This window comes from Maylandia zebra, linkage group LG3, assembly GCF_041146795.1.
Source record: "Maylandia zebra isolate NMK-2024a linkage group LG3, Mzebra_GT3a, whole genome shotgun sequence".
In the NCBI taxonomy this organism is placed as follows: Eukaryota; Metazoa; Chordata; class Actinopteri; order Cichliformes; family Cichlidae; genus Maylandia; species Maylandia zebra.
The window spans coordinates 61,999,563-62,021,477 of NC_135169.1; the positions used below are offsets into that span (position 1 = coordinate 61,999,563).

Here is a 21,915-nt window from a genome sequence, read left to right on the forward strand (position 1 = left end):
TGCACGCGCGTTCACTCATCCAAAAAACATAACTACATAACTAGGTTCTTCACGTGGACATTGATGCTGATCGGGGGGGGGGGGGGGGGGGGGGGGGGGGGGGAGATCGAAGAATATTTACTTACTGAAATTCTTTGGTGAAAACAAGTTGTGAGATAAAATCAATGGTTGTGAGAACACTGACCGCATGGCAACTAGTACTTCGACTGGATGATGGTCTTTGAGGAATAAAATCTCCCTGTCTGTCACGTTTTTTCCAGCGCACTGGTCTTGGCTGAGGTTCACGCTGTGCATCATTCTACGCAATTAACAAGAAAAAATGCAACACCTAAAATACAGTCCATGATTAAAGCATGGTGGGGGCGGCATCACAGGCATGGGCAGAAAAAAACCAAAACAAAACGTTCATGCTGCGCTACAGCTGTAAAAGCTGCTGGTCATAATATCAGTTTGGATATGTGGTGAGAGGGAAACATGAAGATGAAACCAGGAGATGTCCTTACTGGATCATCAGAGCTGAACAGGTGATGGAGAAACAGGTTTACCTTTTAGGTGACATGAATGAGTTGAAGGGAAGTTATAAACTGTTTCTGAGAGACAAATAACACCAGGATCCTTTTCTGTGTAGCTCACAGCTGGTAACTGTGCAGGGGCGAGTTTAGCAAAGTTTTGCCAGGGGGGCAGGTAGGGCATTAACAGGGAAAGGGGGGCACAAAGAAATACTTTTCTTTCTTATTCTCATTTAAAATGTCTCACTTTTAACAAATAATTATCTTAATCTTACAACCAAAGTTTTTATCTGATGTAAAATGTATAGAAATCATACATATACCAACAAGACTGTACATCACTGTCACAACAGCGTTTGTTTTCATTCAAAGGCTTTATGGCTTTAATACCTGGGGGGCCGGTCTGTAGTCAAAATGCCCGGGCTGAGTTTTTGTCCCAGTCCAGCCCTGGGCAACAGGGACACAAACGCCGACACTGCGCTGCAAGTCTCGGACGACAGTACACCTAAAGCTGGGCATACACTGCAATTTTCAAACTTCACGATGCAGGTCTCACACTATACCGCCCGATGCTCTGATGCGACCTGAGTGCTCACACTGTGCCGCCATAAAATGAAGGTTATAACAGAAAATCTGTCGCTCGCTCTCCTTCTTTCTTTCACTCACACAGACACACCACCACCATCAACTTTGCTAAATTGCTAATGAAAAACATTGATCAGGCAGCTGTGAATGAGCAGCAGTGTAAATCCAACTATTTTCACGGTTGTTGTGGTCGTGATAATTTTGTGATGCCACATCGAAAAGGCTCGGATGAGCTTTCCAAAGTTCTACAAGTTGTGCCTCCATCGCTTGTGTCCAGATCACACGCTGCACAGTCATGCTGCGCCATCTTTTTCACCGACGTTTACGTGTTTGCGCGTGAGCCGTGTGAGCGGCTGCGGTGACACCCTGACGAGCGAGCAATGTTTGTTTCCCTCAGAGAAATAAAAAAAGGCTGCAAAAGTACAGGGAGGAATGGGAAAAGGAAAACACCTGGCTGGAAAAAGGTCACCATAACACCTATAAAACGCACTGCACTGTGTGCCGGCGCACTTTTTCCATAGGCATGCTTCTAGTGGTGGGCACATGAAGAACATGAGGGGCGTGAAAGCTCGGGGAACCCTTAACCAATTTTTTGTCCACCAGGCCACGGCAGATGCAGATATGGTATGTAAACACTGGTTTGTTTGTTTTTAAACCCTCTGGTTAAGGTTAATATGGGCATGTGCAGTGAATAGCAGCGCTATGTGGCCAGAAGTGTAATAATATAATTTATTTTGTGTAATAAACAACTGCAAGGAGAGATGACAATAACAAATAGATGACTAATACATAAAAGTAATACATAGATGAATAATGATGATGAGTTATGATGCGTACTCAAGCTAGACTTGTAGTCAAGACCGCCTAATCCGAGACCAAGACAAGACCAAGACCAGATGGTATCGAGACCAAGACAAGACCAAGACCAAGACCAAGTTCAGACGAGACCAAGACCGAGACCGAGTCGAGACGAGACCAAGACCAAGACCAAGACCGAGACAAAAAAAGTCCTTAAACTGCAGCCAGATGCTATTCTATATACATATGCAGCACACCTTAAACTAGTTTTTTAATTAAGCAGCAAGGTAGAAGAAAGTCGGGGCTGTATCAAGACACAGGGACTGAACCCCAATTAAACCAGACCCAGAACTGATCCGGAATTAAAACAGGACTACAACAGTAACCAAGATAGAACCAGAATCAGAACTAGATGATAGTAGCACTAAAAATCATCATAGACCTGCACTACACTTATTTTTTAATTCTACCAAAGTAGATTGAGAAAAGTTTATATAATTATTTAGCCTTGTTGTGCAAACAAGCCTGCATAACTTAATAAATATAGAATTTGAAAAGTAACAAATGGTATCTAAAAAGAAACACTAGGTACATGTTCTGATGAGTTTTGGCAAACAACCATTTGACTAACATGTGTGTCTCACCTGCTCTTGTTCATCTCTGTTCTGTCCTCATTCTCCTCTCTCTCTCCCTCTGTTCCTCTCTCTCCCTCTTTGTGCTGACAATCAAGCCAAACACCAACATCATCAAATATACAGTTGAAACCAGATATTCATGTACTCTTCAGATAAAAACACAAACACTTTTTTAATTGTAACATCAAATCAGACTAAATGTTTATTTTTTTAGATTGATAAATATAAAAAACATATTTGTTAAATTTAAGAAAGAGAGAGAACCTATCTGTATTTCTTAATTGCAAATGGCATCAAATTGTATTCAAACTGAGCCACACTTATGGAGCTCCACAATTCTTTTCCTGGTGTTTTGGTTGACATCTCTGGATGTTCCCATGTCACAGAAACAGGCTCTGTGTTTTGCCTTATATGCATCCACAGGTGTGCCACCAATTTACTCACATGGACTCTACTAACCTATCAGAAGCTTCTGCAGCTCAGAATGGAATCGTCTGGAGTTTTCTTATTAATTAACAATAAACTTAGTGTATATGTACTCCTAAATTTGATGAAAGTGATTAAAATAGACAGCTCCCTTTTTTTATTCTGACATTTAATTAATTCAAAAGATATTTCAACATTTATTTATCAAAAACAAAACAAGTTTACTCTAAATTGATGTTGTACAGTAAAAAAATGTTCTTGTGTTTTCCATAAAGTGTATGTAAATATCTGGTTTCAACTGTGAATATACTGCTGTGTGTTGAAATTCCTCTTGTTTTGCATAGATATACTGAACAACATCCAAAGCATAATATATAAAATAACATCTACCTGAGTTTTTTCTTTGAAAGAAGCTCCTTATGTCCATTGTTGTATATCAGTGCATTACTGAAACTGATTTAGAGAATTTGTTTAGCCGTGGAGGGTAACAACTGAAAATATGAAATGTAAGCTAAGACTCTCTAAAAGAATCAGCATTGCTGTTCGGCTTTTTATTTATCCATTTGTTGATTCACTTGAAGAGCAAGTAACGCAACCAAGTGATCAGTTTGATATCAATCTTTTGTGATACACGGTCATATTTACATTATTATGATTTTCTTTGGTACCTGGTCAAACTTAAGCTCTCCTCTGTCTGCAGCAAACTCGCAGGCAGCAGCTTCTCCCCCCTCGCTCACATGGGTGCTGCGCTCAGTCACCTAGTGCCTGAGCTCGGATCATACCAAAATTAGGGGGAATTTACGACGGTGCGCTCTGTGCTTTGTGTGTTGTTTTTGTTTTATACAGTTGTCAGTCAGGCATCTAACTAAAAAATTACACTCCAAAAGACCCCATGCTTCTGAAAAAATGACCCGGGCTTAAGCCCAGTAAGCCACCCCCCCGCTTTGCTGATGGTTGACTCCAAATCTCCCGAACACTATGTCGATTTGAGAACGCAGGACTGAAACAGCGAGACCAAGACAAAAGTCCGTCGAGACCAAGACAAGACCAAGACAAAAGTCCGTCGAGACCAAGACGAGACCAAGACCACGTAAAAGTGGACTGGTCTCAAGACATCCAACTCTAACTCAAGCGGGTTTACAAATGGGAGCAAAAGCTGAAATAATGCCTCTACTGAAGCCAATTGCACTAAATGCACTAAATGTGCACAGTTACAAGAATATTTTTCTTTCTATTGTTTTCTATTAATTTACATAATTTTAAATTAAGCAGGACAGAGTTCTTTTAAAGAAAGATTTACTTTTGTTCTCAAAAGTTAAGCATGACAGGCTTCTGTTTAAGAAAGAGACCTGTTTTATTGTGTTAATGTTGTCATTTTGAGCTAAAAATAAATGGCTAAATGATTTTCATGTGTTCATATCACAAAGAATACGCATCTACTTAAATAAAATTCAAGTCAAATGGTTAAAAAAATAATTTCACACACAAAAAAAAGAGCTAAAAAATTCACCACACTGGGAAGGGTGAAGACAACTGGGTTGCCCGGCCCTGGCCACGAGGTGCCCCTTATTTATTTCTCAGGGAGTTGGCAACCCTATGTGTACATGATCGAAATAACTTGAACACAAACACAAACAAACAAAGAGGAAGACCGCACCGGAAGGAAAAAACTACAAGTCCCAGCATCCTCTGTGTTTAGGGAGGAGTAGTGAAAGTGAAAGTATTGCGCCTCCGTTGAGAGGAGAAGGAGGAGGAAGGTGGAGCTGAGGCAGGTGAGCAAAGGCGTAGATTTTGCATGGACGGGAGGGACGTGTCCCCACCAATAATTTGATCTCTTCGAGAAAAGAAAAACAAACCCGATAGAAAAAGAAAGAAAAAAACAATCTGTCAACGTCTCATTCACCCAGCGGTGCAGAAAGAGTTAAATTACGTTCTCTACTGGAGTCCTACGTCATGTGACAAATATGGCCAATGTGATTGGCCGATCCGATACCAAGTAAAATTCAGGGTGGTATCGGTGATACTGATCCGATACCGATACTCTGTACAAAAACTTAATGTTTCATTGCATTACATAATACAATATATAATTTTATTATGTAATTGTAATAATAACATAACCATATTGCTTCATAATGATTAGAGGACATTAGACAACTTTTTTTTTATTGCTTAATGATGCAGAATAATCATATAGAAATTTAAAAAAAAAACTGACGTTGTGCTATTTGAACATGTTGCCTGCCTGCAGCACTAAAGGACTCTGCGAGAGACGTCTGTCTCGCTCTAGCAGCACCTGTCCCTGTCCTCCTCTTCAGTTCACCTCAACATAAGCTTATCATATTCTGTGATGTGATTTACTCCGAGGTGTTTGACGAGCTCAGTGGTGTTGCCACAACACCTCACTGTCTTGCCACATATATCACAAACCGTGTCTGGGCTGTTTGTGGAGGTAAAACGCGTCCACACAGGACTCTGTTTGCGCTCAGCCATTGTTGTGAGTGTGCACGCCATGGGCTGCGACACATTTATACAGCCGTATTTCGCATATGACTATGAAAGGCATAAGAGGAAGTAGTTCCTTCCAAATTAGACGATCCGAATGATATAGTTTCTTTCCACTGCGTTCATTTTAATGGAAAAACTACAAATTTACCCCGGAGTACTAAAATATCGATATTATAATATGAGAATCGATTATAGAATATAAATTGCTGGTATCGGAAGAATCGATATTTCAGTATCGATCCGCACACCACTACTGTTTAGTTTTAGCAGCGGCAAGCCTGCGCTGCTAGGGCCTGCAAGGAGGAGAGGTGGGTGGCAGCAAAAAGGAAGTACCTGGATATAAGAAAGTGTTTTTCAAAGAAACCTGTAAGTTACTTAAAGTCAAGCTCACTCAGAAAATGTGTCCGTCACAATAACATTACAGGCTATGCTAGGCTTTGGCCCACATCAGTCTAAAATTGTATGTAACCATGAATAACGTGTTTTGGCAACTAACTGCACAACATGCAGCACTATTAGTTCTCTCAGTCTAAGAGTAGCATTTCTAATTTTGATTGAAACTGTCAGAGAAAACGGCAGCGTCGAGCGAGCCAGGATATTAGTTTACAGAGGCTGTTAAAATTATATGTCTAACGTTAAAATGTTGGTGACACAATAATTTAATCCTAATGGCACTGACATATTCATAGGGTTCATTTTTGAGACAAAATATAACGAGGTAGTCATGATTTTGCAAATATTCCACCTTGTAGTGCAGTTTGCACAAATTGTTTTAGAAATGCACTCAGCCTACAAACATTACTGATGAGTCAAGATCTGCACAAAGTGACAGAAACACTGAAGCAGCTACACATTTTATTCTTATTGTCATGTATGTCCTATTTGTCAGGTGACAGAAGAACCAACACAAAGCTCAGAGAGCAATGGTGACACAAGATCACAAGTGAAAATAAAAAACTTAAAATAACCTGGTTGCACAAATATGCACACCCTTAAACTAATACTTTGTTGCAGCACCTCTGCCTTTTATCACTCTAATCAGTCTTTTTGGGTAGGAACCTATTAGCATGGCACATCTTGATGTGGAAATGTTTGCTCACTCTTCTTTGCAAAATTCACATATAAAACTATGAATTGTAATTTTAAATGGTTTAAAAGCAGGTAGAATAGCACATGTAGGCAAGTATACTTCTCCTTTTTTATCAAGAAGCAAAGACAAAAAGGGGAACAAAAGAAACAGGGCAGGGTTCGGTGGTTGAATCATCTGTCCCCACCAATGCCAAAACCAAATCTACGCCCTTGCAGGTGAGTGTTAACATGAGTATGTTTCTTCTTATGACATAAAATAATTCCACGCTGTTCGTGTCTGTGGGTGAAATGTGAGGCCGGTCGGCTCCTCTGAGCGCTGGTTTCCTGTAAGTAGAGAGGAAGTGAGTTTAGCTGAGCCTCCGTTTAGTGTGAGAGAGCAGGAGGAGAGTGAGAGCTGTGCTGAGGCAGGGTGAGTGTTAACACCGCTCTGACATTACTGTGTCTCTGTGGCGGGAACAACAGGCTCCGTCAGTGGAGGCAAAAATAATCAGACTTTGGTTTTTCAAAGGAAACAACTTTATGTCGGAAGTTCCCGCATGCTCATTGGATAACGATGTGTCAATCTCAAGCTATTAGCCAATGAGCGTGCGGATTCACAGAAAGACCCGCCTTTATCACGGGACTTTAAAAACTACAATGGCGACAGAAACTCCGTGAGTGGAGTTCAGGGTGACGTTATGAAACTGTGACGTTTGAGCCACTTCCTGTTCTCAGTCCCAGCGTCCTGATCACCGAGGTTTCTGTTGCTCTGATATCTGATATTGATTATATTGGTAAACAGGCTGTAGCATAAACATCAGGTCTGTTCTGAAAACTGGCTTTATTTTTTCAAAGTAAGGGAATATCTGTGGTGTGATACCGCGGGCTCATGGGCTAAGGACTTGGATTGACAAGTCAAGCGCAGATGATTGTTTTGTTTCTTATAAAGGCTTGTGTGTGTGTGCCTTCCTTTCAATTGCCCAATCCTATCTGTCCCCTCAACGGGTTGTATGTTTTCAATGTTTCCTTATTATTCCGTCATAATTACTTCTATCCACAACAAATAAATCAAGCTCTAAGACAGCACCATGTGAAATGTCCTAAATCTACTTCCTACACCCCCTTTTTTACCCAGAATCCCAATTTAAACCACACTTCTGAATTTCTTTTCCAAATCTGGACTACTGCACTTAGTCACAGACCTGACCACTTTATTTAATTATCCTGTCTGTTACCAAGCCTTTCTTCTCACACAGTCACAGTGTCTCTTTCAGTGCAAGCTTCACTCATACAGTCAGACAGGAAACTTAAGTTCTTCTTTTTCTTTTCCTGTCCCCAGTCATTCAACTCATTTGCATACTGAGTCATATCTCAAGAAGTTGCCGTGACAAGAGAAATGCACGGCATGAGAGAATGTAGGATTTGTTTTTGTTTTTTTTTTGTTTTTTTTGTATCTTTAATCACTAATGTTTTATTATCGGCTCCATTTCTGATTATAAGAATCATTTTTATTTCTTTCTACAGTAATCACTTGTTTTGATCAATCTGTACAGGAGCACTCCTAATTCACTATTCTAAAAACTACTTTAAGCTTTAATCACTTTTCCTTTTCACAAAAATCACTCTACTGTCATGGAACTTCCTTGAGTTATTCCCCAACGTCAGGGTTTAAGTGTTCTAAATTCACACTATTTTAACACTGATGGGCTAAGGACTTGGATTGACAAGTCAAGCGCAGATGATTGTGTTGTTTCTTATAAAGGCTTGTGTGTGTGTCCCTTCCTGTGTGTGTCCTTGTGTCAGTGGAACTGAATCAGTGTGTTAGAGAAAGTGCTCCTCTGCTGTGCCGTCATCGTGTGGATGCTTCTTTTAAAGTTGGAACTTATGTTTTTATGATCTTCTTCATTTCATTGAACCTTTATTTCTAACCATGAAGTCCCTTTGAGGTTACAGCCTCCTGGTTAGGTTTAGGCTGTTATTGTGCTTCAGGCTGAAATATGAGGAGTAAGGAGTGGGGCTGGTTAGCCCTCATGACCCTCACCGTAACACATACATCACAGGACAGTGTTTACCACACAAACTCCATGAAATGATCAATGAGAACTTTAGAAACCCGTCAGTGTGATGCTTCCAGTACAACAGCACCTCTGAGTGTGTGTGTTTGCCTCTCAGACTAACTCCACCCTGACATCAAGAAGATGGAGGAAGAGGATGGAGCAGGATCTGCAGCATCCAGCTGTGTGTCTGTGAGGAGTGACTGGTCCAAAGGAAGACCTCTAGACTTCAGTAATGAACCTGCAGCAACAATGTAAGAGAGCTGCTGACTCATTTATTCAGTGTAAATAATGATTTTTGATGCAATCGGAGAAGAAAAATGACAAAAACAGTTTTAAAAATAAGGATTAAAATATTACAAACTATATTTTTTAGAGTTTCCTGATGTAGTACAAAAATATATGAACATAACTGTATATAGGACAGATATTTTACGGTTCTTTTAGGCAGCACCAAAAAACAAAAAGTTTTTTAAGCTGTCTGAGGTAGTGAGTCAACATGTCACACTGGGTCAAAGGTCAGGGAGTAAAAGTGTGTTTTAAAGGAGGTTTAAAAGCAGCGAGTGAAGGAGCCTGTCGAGGTAAATCGTTCCATAACTGATCAAATTCAGTTGGTGGACCTCTGTGTGAAATCAAGCATCTGGTTCACAGAGAGGATAACCCTCAAATGGGCTGTACAACATTATGGCAAGCAGAAGAAGCATTCGCATGAAAGCTGAGACTACGGCCATGTGTAACAGCATCTAGTTGAAATTGTTTCTCTGAAGGGCAGTGGAGATGGACTGTGCAGAAGCTAAGATAACCTCTACTGAAAAAATTATTGATCATTGATCATTGATCAATTATTGAAGCAAAAGTAGACACACTAACGTCGGACATGGCACTGTCAAAATAAAACAGGAAGTGAACACAGAGACACAATACTAACACAGTACAGAGGGAACACAGAAACCAAAACCTCAGAACTAGAAAATCTTAATCAGAATGAAATTGTAACAAAAGACAATAACAATCAAAACAAAACTACTGAGTCCACAGACTCGGGACATACATCGGCTCAAACTGTGGTCATAAATATTTTGTGCTTGTAAATCAGACTGTGTAGTTGTGAACTCAGTTTTGTAACATTGTAAAACAAAATATCTGAAAAGTTTATGTTTTTGCGTTCATTGATTTGTGTGTGTAAAAATGTAATAAATGTAATAAATGTAAGAAACATTAGAACTACTTTTGCTGACACAAAGTTTGGCGAGCACTGCAAGTTGTCACTTTAAACCAGTCACTGATATAAAGAGAGCACCTTGTTCCAGGGCATCTGAGCATGGAGGGGAAGCTTTATGCAGGAGATGGTAAGAGCTGTTGGGACTAAAGAAACTGAGCAGAAAACTACAGACATCTGGAAACTGAGTTGTTAATTCTCAGTGGGTCACCAGGGCTAGCAAAGCTTCACCATGACAGTCATCTGATTGACTGAACCCATCCAAACATCACTTCATGGACCTTTAGCTTGTGTCTGTGTGTGGACAGACATAACATGAGCTAATTATACATTACTCCTACACAGAGTGGACCAGCAGAGAGCAGAGGTTTCCACTGGTCAGTCTGCACAGCAACATCAAACACACCTGGACTCTGTGGTTATGGTTTGTAGTACTACGTTTACATTTGTTCTTTTCAGTCACCTCTATGCTGCACTTTGTGGACCAGAGGATTGTCAGTGTGTCAAACATAAGTCAGAGTTTGGGCTCCATGATTTCAGTCAGATTGGGGTGACTGTAGCTCAGGAGGTGAGCAGGTCAGCTACTAGTTAGGTTTGTGAATCAAACTCTGGCTGGCAAATGTACTGGGTAACGTACTAAATCCAAGCTGCCCTCTGATGCATCCATCAGAGTGTGAAAGAAAGTATTTAAGCATAGAACAATGTGCTTGGTTGAATGAGGCATGATGTATAAAATGCTTTGTGTGCACAGAGAATCAAAGAGAGCTATATAAGAACCAGTCCATTTAGCACTGGGTAATTCATATAGTCTTCTTTTCCAGCGGCTGGAGGTCAACATCACCATGTTTGTGAAGAACGAGCTGAAGAAGATCCAGAAGCTTCTGAGTCCAGATCACCTAGAAACTTTAAAGAGCCAGATGGAGGATGAGGAGAGGTTTGAAGGTGAGGATGAAGATGAAAGAAAGAGCTGCAGAGAAGCATTTCTGAAGATCACACTCCACTTCTTGAGGAGACTTAAGCAGCATGAGATGGCTGACCATCTGCAGAGCAGTAAGAGACTTTTTCTAAAGACTGAATATTGATCTTTCCTAATAGCTCAAGAAATGGACCAATAGACATTCATCCTTTCAGGGTACTGAAAGGCTATGCTATTTATTATATAATATTTTTTTCTGACTTTTTTATTTTCAGAAATATTTGCTCCACTCTGTAAACGTGAACTTAAAGCTCAACTGAAGAAGAAGTTCCAGTGTGTGTTTGAGGGGATCGCTAAAGCAGGAAGCCCAACCCTCCTGAATCAGATCTACACAGAGCTCTACATCACAGAGGGAGGGACTGCAGAGGTCAATGATGAACATGAGGTCATACATATTGAAACAGCATCCAGGAAACCAGACAGACCAGAAACAACAATCAGACAACAAGACATCTTTAAAGCCTCACCTGGAAGAGATGAACCAATCAGAACAGTGCTGACAAAGGGAGTGGCTGGCATTGGGAAAACAGTCTTAACACAGAAATACAGCCTGGACTGGGCTGAAGACTAAGCCAACCAGGACATCCAGTTCATATTTCCATTCACTTTCAGAGAGCTGAATGTGCTGAAAGAGGAAAAGTTCAGCTTGGTGAAACTTGTTCATCACTTCTTTAATCAAACTAACGAATCAGGAATCTGCAGGCTTGAAGACTTCCAGGTTGTGTTTATACTTGATGGTCTGGATGAGTGTCGACTTAATTTGGACTTCAACAAAACTAAAATCCTGACTGAAACCAGAAAGTCCACCTCATTGGATGAGCTGCTGACAAACCTCATCAGAGGGAACCTGCTCCCATCTGCTCACCTCTGGATAACAACACGACCTGCAGCAGCCAATCAGATCCCTCCTCAGTGTGTCGACATGGTGACAGAGGTCAGAGGGTTCACTGACCCACAGAAGGAGGAGTACTTCAGGAAGAGATTCAGAGATGAGGATCATCTCCCACATCAAGAAAGCTCGAAGCTTCCACATCATGTGTCACATCCCAGTCTTCTGCTGGATCACTGCTACAGTTCTGGAGGATGTGCTGGAAACCAGAGAGGGAGGACAGCTGCCCAACACCCTGACTGAGATGTACATCCACTTCATGGTAGTTCAGGACAAAGTAAAGAGGATCAAATATGATGGAGGAGCTGAGACAGATCCACAGTGGAGTCCAGAGAGCAGGAAGATGATTGAGTCTCTGGGAAAACTGGCTTTTGATCAGCTGCAGAAAGGAAACCTGATCTTTTATGAACCAGACCTGACAGAGTGTGGCATCGATATCAGAGCAGCCTCAGTGTACTCAGGAGTGTTCACACAGATCTTTAAAGAGGAGAGAGGACTGTACCAGGACAAGGTGTTCTGCTTTGTCCATTTGAGTGTTCAGGAGTTTCTGGCTGCGCTTCATGTCCATCTCCCCTTCATCCATTATGGACTCAATCTGCTGGAAGAACAACAAACAAGCTCTCAGACAGAAAAATACTTTTATCAGAGTGCTGTGGACAAGGCCTTACAGAGCCCCAATGGACACCTGGACTAGTTCCTTCGTTTTCTCTTGGGTCTGAAGACTAATCAAACTCGTTTGCAAGGCCTGATGACACAAACAGGAAGTAGCTCAAAGACAAATCATGAAGTAGTTCAGTACATCAAGGAGAAGCTCAGTGAGAATCTGTCTGCAGAGAAAAGCATTAATCTGTTCCACTGTCTGAATGAACTGAATGATAGTTCTCTAGTGGAGGAGATCCAACAGTCCCTGAGATCAGGAAGTCTCTCCACAGATAAACTGTCTCCTGCTCAGTGGGCAGCTCTGGTCTTCATCTTACTGTCATCAGAAAAAGATCTGGATGTGTTTGACCTGAAGAAATATTCTGCTTCAGAGGAGGCTCTTCTGAGGCTGCTGCCAGTGGTCAAAGTCTCTAAAAAAGCTCTGTAAGTTATAAAGTTTTTATTATTTAATTTATCGTAATTTTATTTATGATGATTTATGTCTTTCTTAGGCTGAATAGCTGTAACCTGTCAGAGAGAGCATGTGAAGCTCTGTCCTCCTCTCTTCAACTAGAAGACTGTGAGCTCAGAGCTCTAGACCTGAGTAACAACAACCTTCAGGATTCAGGTTTGACAATACTGTTTTCTGGACTGAAGACTGGAAACTGGAAACACTCAGGTCAGATATTGTTGTTTGTGACTTGACTTGAAATTTGCAACTTAAACGCTACATTTATTTTTATACTGACATATCCTTACTTTGAAATCTCTTTCAAAGGGGTTTTGTCTAAAACCATTTAAAACCAGATTTTTAGTCAGTTAAATCTCATTGATTTACAGTAGTTATGCTATCAGCTGCTAACAGTCTACATTTGCTTGTGCAAGAAGTTGAGAAAGTGTCAGAAATGAACAGATAAATAACTACAGGGCAGGATAGATAAACTCCAATAGTGGGGTTTGACAGAGATCTGACGAGGTTATTCAACTTTCAAAATGAGGAACTTCAGGGAAAAAACTACCAAGAGAAAATACTTGTGATTGGTTGGTAGATCTGTCATGGAAAAACACACTGCTGTAAACTTCTGTTTTGTTATTGTCAAAATCACTGTAATATAATCACTGTACCTTTATATACATGCGACTTGTATCAATGCTTCTGCCCTCTTGTGGCTAACGTTGTGTTATTGTTATTTGGGAAAACATTTGAGAGTAACATGCAAAATGAGTCAGCACTTTGGCTTTAGCTTAAGAAATCCTAATTTTTATGTCATCAGTGATAGTTGCATGTATATTTATTTAATTCACGTTGCTACTCCTGGCCCTGCATCGGTGTTCATAAATAAATTTTATTTGTCAGCTTCACCCATCAAAGTCAGGGGGCGGGGTTAATGCTGCTCAACTCAAAACCATTGCTTGTTAGTATTCTTTGTCTCCGCTCCTCAGTGTCTGAGCACCCCGTGCTCGCTGCCCTCTCGTCTCCACACTCCTCCTGGGGAATAACAAAGAGGCAGCCGTCAGCAACACCACAATGCGGCAGACTAACCTTAACTAACTCGCCAAGAGACTAACGTGAAGTTACGCAATGGAGAGAGCTCCACCACACTCCTAAGTAGCTCCTCTGACGAGGCTTGATCAGCTGCAGGTGTGAGTAATTCTCCTCCGCAGGTGTGGCCAGGCTCCTGGCTGACACACCCACACACACACCTAGATACACAAACATGGAAACAGTAGACAGCAGCACCAAAAACACACATGTCCATAACTTCTTACTGGCCCTGGGTCACCCAGACCCCGGTCCCGTGACAATTTCTCAAAACTAAGTAGGCCTACACACCAGGATTTGGACATGTGTGGACCCAAACTATACTTAAACTTTACCCTTTTTTGTGTGTCACCAAATACACGTTAATATTTTATAGTCATGGATGTAGTGGCATAATCTTTCAATATCTGCTCACTTTGTCAAAATGAATCTAATCATCTCTGATAATTTCAGTGATGTCGCCAGCTCACCTTGCGAGTGGTCGAGCTTGCAAACCGCTGTCAACGCGGCACACAACTTGTATATCCCCTGCTGACTATCACCTCTCGAATTATGTATTTATGTTAGTTTCAAGTGTTCCAGCAAAACGTAAGCACGTATTACTGATAAAAAGTCCAAATAGAAGCAAAGTCTAAAATGTGAAAACAAAAATCCAAAAACATGAGGGACAAACAGGACTCTTTTTCAAGGCACAAGTTCAACAAACCGAGTCTAGCCATAAACTAGAGTTGGCAGCTGTGAGTTTTCGGTTTATGAAAGGCTGACCTGAGTTACTTCAATCAAGTCCGACCATGGTTACTTTAAGTTAAGACTGTGCGTCTGAAACAAGCATTAAATTAAAACTAACATTAAAAAGATGGTTAAGGAGGAAAGAGAGCATTCTCACCACAGCATTTTCATGCTGTTTGTAGATAGTGAAGACTGCTGTTCAGCTTGTTGGTGTTTCAGTCATGTAGTAACTGTAAGTTTAAACTGTTCCTCTTTCCACATTGTACCAAATGTTTTTAAATGTTAGTTTCAATTTAAAATTAAAGATTAAAAAAGTGTAACACATATAAACATCAGATAATTAAGACAGGCGAATGGTTCAGTTCCACATGTGCTCCGCTGAGACATTAAACTTCAGTAAAATTATGCAGTTATGAAATACCGAATTTCCCATAGGAACCCACCTGAGGGATTAATAAAGTTTTATCTTATCTTAACAACTTTAATCTAAACCAAACTCAGGAGCAAAAACAGTAAAGTAAGTGACTGCAAGTGAGTAAGTGAGTAAGCTGTGCTGGTGACTGGATATCAGATTTCCAGTCATTTGAGCAGATAAGTGGCAGAACTAAATTACTGTGGCACACGTATATTAATTTAATTGAAGTCTGTCAATAAATCTATTTAATTTAAATGCAAATTTTAATGCAAATCCTTATTAAAGCAACAGGTTCACTTATAAAATATTTTGTAGTTATCTTAGTGTCCATTGCCCTTCCTTTTGAATCCCCCTTTTAACCCAGATCGGTCACTTTGAGAGTAAACACAAGCTCCAGCAGCTGTGCGCTGAGGAAACAGGCTATCATATTTTTCCGCACTATAAGACGAACTTAAAATCCTTTAATTTTCTCAAAAATCAACAGTGCCCCTTAATCCGGTGTGCCTTATACAGGGAGTGCAGAATTATTAGGCAAGTTGTATTTTTGAGAAATAATTTTATTATTGAACAACAACCATGTTCTCAATGAACCCAAAAAACTCATTAATATCAAAGGTGAATGTTTTTGGAAATAGTTTTTAGTTTTGCTATTTTAGGGGGATATCTGTGTGTGCAGGTGACTATTACTGTGCATAATTATTAGGCAACTTAACAAAGTTGCCTAAAACAAATATATACCCATTTCAATTATTTATTTTTACCAGTGAAACCAATATAACATCTCCACACTCACAAATATACATTTCTGACATTCAAAAACAAAACAAAAACAAATCAGCGACCAATATAGCCACCTTTCTTTGCAAGGACACTCAAAAGCCTGCCATCCATGGATTCTGTCAGTGTTTTGATCTGTTCACCATCAACATTGCGTGCAGCAGCAACCACAGCCTCCCAGACACTGTTCAGAGTACTGTTTTCCCTCCTTGTAAATCTCACATTTGATGATGGACCACAGGTTCTCAATGGGGTTCAGATCAGGTGAACAAGGAGGCCATGTCATTAGTTTTTCTTCTTTTATACCCTTTCTTGCCAGCCACGCTGTGGAGTACTTGGACGCGTGTGATGGAGCATTGTCCTGCATGAAAATCATGTTTTTCTTGAAGGATGCAGACTTCTTCCTGTACCACTGCTTGAAGGTGTCTTCCAGAAACTGGCAGTAGATGAGGTTTAGAGGTTTACAATCTAAGGTTTAGATTGACTAATGACTATTTATAACTCCTGTTTCAGTCATGTCATTTTTTAAATCCATTTTTGGCTGCAATTTCCTGTTTGCATTTAGCTATTTTTCTCTTCTGTAAGAGTATTTGTCATGTCTGCAGGCTGTCAGGCTGCCTGATCACAGAGGAAGGTTGCAAGTCTCTGGTCTCAGCTTTTAGCTCCAGTTCTTCCCATCTGAAAGAGCTGGACCTGAGTTACAATAACCCAGGAGATGCAGGAGTGAAGATGCTTGAGCAGCTACGACTGGACATTGTGAGGTATGTAGATGGCTGTTACAGCCACAAACAGTGTCTGATAGATGAGGAAACTGGCTCTGTCTGATTACTTAATGATGGAAACCAGTGTTATTTGAACAATCACACATATAGGAACATTTTTTCCATTCTGGTCTAACTTAAACAGTAGATGTCTGTATGGGGTCTCAAAGATCAAAATCTCTGTCAGCAACAATGGTGCAACCTGTTCAAACTGATCTCTGGAAAGGAACTGACATTTTCACTCTCTTTATTTATTTTAAGTTTTATCTGTGTGCAGAGACCATGTCCAGGACATGTTTAGCCTGGCCCAGCATAAATTAGTATTAGGGGGAAGTTGTTTCCACATCTTTGAAATCAAAACATTTAAGATTCAAATTCAACCACAGATGTGTTCAATTAAATATTCAATGAAGCAGTGCAATGTTTTTATCACTATCCAAATTTGAGCTTTAAGTAGAAGATTTAAAAAAGCAACACACACACACACACACACACACACACACACACACACACACACAGACACACACAGTATGCAGACATGATTTAGGTGATGATAATATAACGACTGCACATACCCGTGGGATGATTCATGTCCTTTTTCTTACTCTATGCAATGATGAACTTCTTGCTTCAGGACCTTCTTGATGAATTTGTTTTCTAATCCACAGTTTTCTACCTGATCTGTGTGTTTGAAGTAAAATGTGTTACTTCAAATGTAAAAGTTAAACAGACAGAAAGCATCAACGTGGACTTCAGTCAGTGTTTTGTGTTCATACAGGTCAGCTGTTGCACACAGAGCTCCTGGATTTACACTGTGCCCTGGTTCCTGTGTTTCTGTATGTAGTTTAGTCTAAAGTGGATCCTCCTCATGTACAGACTGAATTATCTGTTCAACAATCAGCATTTCTGATTCATGGATTTCATTTGTTTTTGCTAGTTTTGACTGAGATTTCAACATATCTGTGGTGGCATCTGTTCAGTGTTATGGAAGTTTTACAGCACTAATCTCACTTCACTCTGTAACATAACAGTGAACAATATTACTATTAGAAAGATTATTAGAGAAGCCACAATCAGATGATCCCCTATGAGGTGTCCTTGGTTATAGTGTGAAGTCATCTGAGGGGAGAGAGAAGAAAGAAACACTTCAGTGTTAATGAAAAAGTCATCAGTCTTCTTATGGTAAGAGACCTCCACCAGACCAAGACAGGTAACCATCCAACACGTTCTCATCCCAAAACCTAACATACCGATGCCATGTGACAAATCGATGCTATGTGACTATTAAATTCCCTTCTTTTGAATTCTTTTGGCGACAGAGAAAGACTTCCGACTCAGAGTGGTCAAGTTCAAAAAATGATCTTTATTGTACATTTCCGGAAACGGAGACCTGTACTGACTAACACACGCTCAGGTCTGAAAGCATTAGAAGCCAGAATTGGTATACATAGTTCTGCTATAGGTCACACACAGACACACACAGTTTCCATCAAAACAACTCCTTCTGGTCTGACTAATGTGTGTGTGTTACTTAGTTCTGCTTTTTCGGTCTGGTTTCCTGTATTTTTGTCATGGATTGGTGTGTGGCAGGCAGGATGAGGACCCAATCGCAAAACTCACAGACTTAGGGGATGAACTCAAAAAGCAGCTTTATTGCTGACAAAAGATGACAGGAAATACAAAACTAAACTGGGAAAAACTAACATAAACCTCACCAAGAAACACAGGGAGAATCACATACAGCATGAGGGAGAACGCGACACAGAACTGAGGGAGATGCAGACATAAATACACAGAGGGTTAACGAGGGAAGTGGGAGCACACGGGGAACACAGGTGACACTGATAATCATAACAAGACATGGCAGGAGTGAACACCACACTGATGGGAGACGGGCAAAGTAAAACAGGAAGTACAGAGGTTCAGACAGGAGGAGAGAGAGCACGGGGAGAACACAGACATAACGGGCTGGGGAAAACATGGAATAAAACACGAGGAGAGACGAGGACTCACAGTTACACAGGGGCACACAGGAGGTAACCAAATAAGGAACATCTTAACTGAAGAACCTAGGAACCAAGGCATAACTAAGGAACAAAATACAAAACACACAAAAACTGAGAATACTGGGCCAACAAGGCCCAGGACCATGACAATTTTATTAATATGCCTGAAACTTCCTGTTTCTTAACCTCCCCTTACTAAAGCCTCTGTTGCTAGGCGACCTGTCACCCTCTGACCTCTCTCACAGACTTTATTACAAAGTACAAAAAACAATCTAATCAGAAAATAAGCACTAAGAATATATATTTATTTCGTAACAATCTCCCCCTTTTGAACTCATTTTATGAGTTAACCTAATTAACTGACTCCCTCAATAACCACTGTGAACTGTAGAATAAGGAGGGGATGTTTTTCTCATTATCATTCATTATTTTAATATGGCATTATTAGTTCATCAGAAGTATATAACCAGCTTTGCATTAAACATAAATTGAAGTTTTTGACCTTACATTATCCTTTGCATTATAGTGACGGTTATAACTTTAGTTTGATCTTTTCCTTACAGGTACCAGAATAATAACATGATTTTTCATTGCAGATGTAACCATGATCATTCCATACACATTGCAGTTTGTTGCTTATTCTAGAGTTGTGCTCAAGTTAATTAAAGGTTAAAAGCTACAGCCAGCGTGATGTCTGGCTGATCTATGGAGGGCAAAGGCTTTGAGCTTGGAAGGCCGCACGCGCTTACACAGCACTTATACGATGTTATTCTTGGTGATTTTGTGCTTAGTCATGTTTTAATATGTTTTAAGTAGAAGTACCTGATCCAGCAATATTCATTTAATATCATATGCTTGATTTAGAGCAATACACACTGATGGTCTTCATAAATGAAAGACTCCTTGTAGCTGCCATGTTGTGTCTTAGCAGGGGTACAGACGGTTCCAGGAGACGGGGGCAGTTAGCGTCTGCCCTTGGGAAGGAGACAATGTTATTTTTTGTGTTAAATAAAATTGTCAACATTGATTGTATTACACCTGTCACTACGCATGAAGGGGCGTTCTAATACCCTGATTTTACAAAACTATGGTGATGTGTTTTTTGAGATGAGATCTGAGACTGTCTGCATACAGTGTCCATCTCCCACGTGTGACCATTAAAATCTTCGTTTGACTCAACCCGACCGGACCAGTGTTGTTATTGTGGGTTTTTCCTCTGGTGTCCATCCCCAATATTTTGAACTCGTAACAGCTTGGGGCTCGTCCTGTGGTATTGGGGTGGAAGCGTGAGGTGTGGACGGTCTGAGGTTGTCGAGCGGACAGGCACGGACCAGGGATCTGATGTGAGTGGGCTCCGCGGGTCCATCTAAAGGTAAGGCACTGCCTGTTGAGTTGATTCCCAAATTGTGCCAAATTGGGCTGCATTAAATTAAAAGTCTACTCACTGACGTTGCTGGTGGGTGTCTGTTTTGATTTTGATGAGAATCACCGTGTGTTATGCAGTTAAAGTTGCTTAAGAGTATTTAATGAAGTTGAAGAAATATGAACGTAATAATGTTGGGTTTGAGTCCCTGGATATTGAGTTAAAGGCTCAGGTAGTTTGGTAGGGAATTGGCTATGTGTTGTTATAGAAATTAGGTCAGAAACTGTTCCCAGAAGTAACAGATACTGTTTAATTGGTCGTAAAAAAGTTATCTTTCTTCGGTGAGACCCGTTATGGTAAAATTTGTCAAAATTGTGTAGGTGAAAATTATTATAGGACGGCACCAGAAGTTGCTAAGAAGCGCATAGGCCGGGGGTTACGCCCCCTCCTGGCCGTGGACGCGCGGCTTTGACCTGTCGGCGAACAGGGATAGTTCAGTTTGGCTTAGCTGTGGGGTACAGGGCATCTCGAGAATAAGCTAGGAGTTAGAGTCTCCTCATCGTTGGAAACGGTGTCATGTGCTTTTTTGGACAAAGTTTAATTGAGTTAGGGATTTTAGAAGTTAGGTCAGAAACTGTTCCCAGAAGTAACAGATACTGTTTGATTGATTACAAAAAAGTGAGACTTTCTTCGGTGAGACCCGTTAACTTAAATTTGTCGAAATTTGTTAGGTGCTGAATCTGTCAGGCCTGTCAGTGGTGTCATGGTCTGGTTGGGCACCTGCAGGTCTCAGACAGCGGCTCCTCCTCCTTTAGGCGGAGTCCGGTTGCCCCTCCCTGGCTGACCACCTGTGAGCAATCGTGCCAGCGGTATATCAGACCTGCGCTCTCAACCACTCATCGCCTGAGTATCTCCTATTCCCATGTTAGTTCAGTGGAGCATCCTAAAACCTTGTCTTAACGCCGTGTGATGACTGACCTGTCTTTTCTTATCCTCAGCGATAGCACCCGGAGTGGAGATCTTGTTCCCCTCGCTCCCGTCCTCCTGGACCTGGGCCGCCAGCTGCTCACACAACGTGGCCTGCCGACCCACTGCTCACCTGCCTGCCTCCCCACGCCTCGACCGCTTCCGGGTTTTCCGCTCCACCTGTCCCCTCCATCTGAAACCAAGTAAGGCAATTCAATTCAACTGCGGAGGATTATTGGTTGTCTGCTGGATCCCTCTGATCGTGATCTCCTCTTGTTCCAGTGCCCCGGCCCCTACCTAGTCCTGTTTCTACCTCCCCGCTGTCCCCGCTGTTCAGCCGTCTCCTAGAGGTGTCTAGGTCGCCCTCATTTTCACAGACTAATCCTACGCGCCACTAGTGTGGTGGCGTCGCTTTGTGTTTCACCTTTGTTTTCCTGTGGGCGGAAATAAATCATTTGTTTTCTGTCACCTCGCTTCCGGGTTGGTTTCTGCGCCTGTGTCCATCCCTGTTCCCTCGTGCCGTTGAGCCGTGACAGTATACTCAGGCCAGTTATATGGACACAGCGGACCCAGCCCGCGTAGCGATCAGTAAGCAGGGGGCTATTATCGGTAGCCACGAACAGACGCTGCAGTACCTACTGGCTCAAGTGCACACACTCACAGACGAGCAGGCTAAAATGCAATCCGACATTCAGTCCCTTCAACCCTCGGCGGAGTCGGAACCCGCCGCCGGTAGCTCAGCGCTGCCCGCCCTGACCGCGCCGTTGCCTCAGCCCGCGGTGGATCCCGAGCCCCAGCGGGGTCACCTGTTTCGCGACGCGGCCTCCCCGGAGCCGGAGCCGTATGCGGGTGACCCAGGGGCCTGTAGCGGTTTTCTGTTACAGTGCGAGCTGGCGTTCGGACGTTCGCCCCGCTCTTTCGTTTCGGACACGGTTCGAGTTTCTTATATAATCGAGAAACTGCGCGACCGAGCCCTGAATTGGGCCGAGGCTTACCTGAGCACACACCCGTTGCCGTCCTGTAGCTACGATGCTTTTCTCGGCGAATTC

At 41.6% G+C, this 21,915-nt stretch overlaps 2 protein-coding genes and 1 long non-coding RNA gene across 6 annotated transcripts in view; 2 read left to right on the top strand and 1 right to left on the bottom strand.

The window, feature by feature from the left end:
- LOC112432493 (NACHT, LRR and PYD domains-containing protein 12-like) overlaps nucleotides 1-21,915 on the bottom strand; it is a 773,783-nt gene that overhangs the window by 147,914 nt on the left and 603,954 nt on the right. The gene's annotated exons all lie outside the window — the stretch shown is intronic.
- The window catches only part of LOC143416885 (protein NLRC3-like), a 127,189-nt gene continuing 109,972 nt past the window's right edge, over nucleotides 4,699-21,915 (top strand). For all 4 annotated transcript variants that reach the window (XM_076882534.1, XM_076882536.1, XM_076882535.1 and 1 more), the window contains exons 1-2: nucleotides 4,699-4,725; nucleotides 8,702-8,837. In XM_076882534.1, coding sequence (XP_076738649.1) covers nucleotides 8,728-8,837 — 110 coding nt within the window. In that variant the 5' untranslated portion in view covers nucleotides 4,699-4,725; nucleotides 8,702-8,727. The remainder of the gene's footprint in view (nucleotides 4,726-8,701; nucleotides 8,838-21,915) is intronic.
- On the top strand, nucleotides 20,667-21,611 carry LOC143416900 (uncharacterized). The gene is made up of 3 exons (XR_013097148.1): nucleotides 20,667-20,824; nucleotides 20,899-21,069; nucleotides 21,149-21,611. It is a non-coding gene; the product is annotated as an uncharacterized LOC143416900 (long non-coding RNA).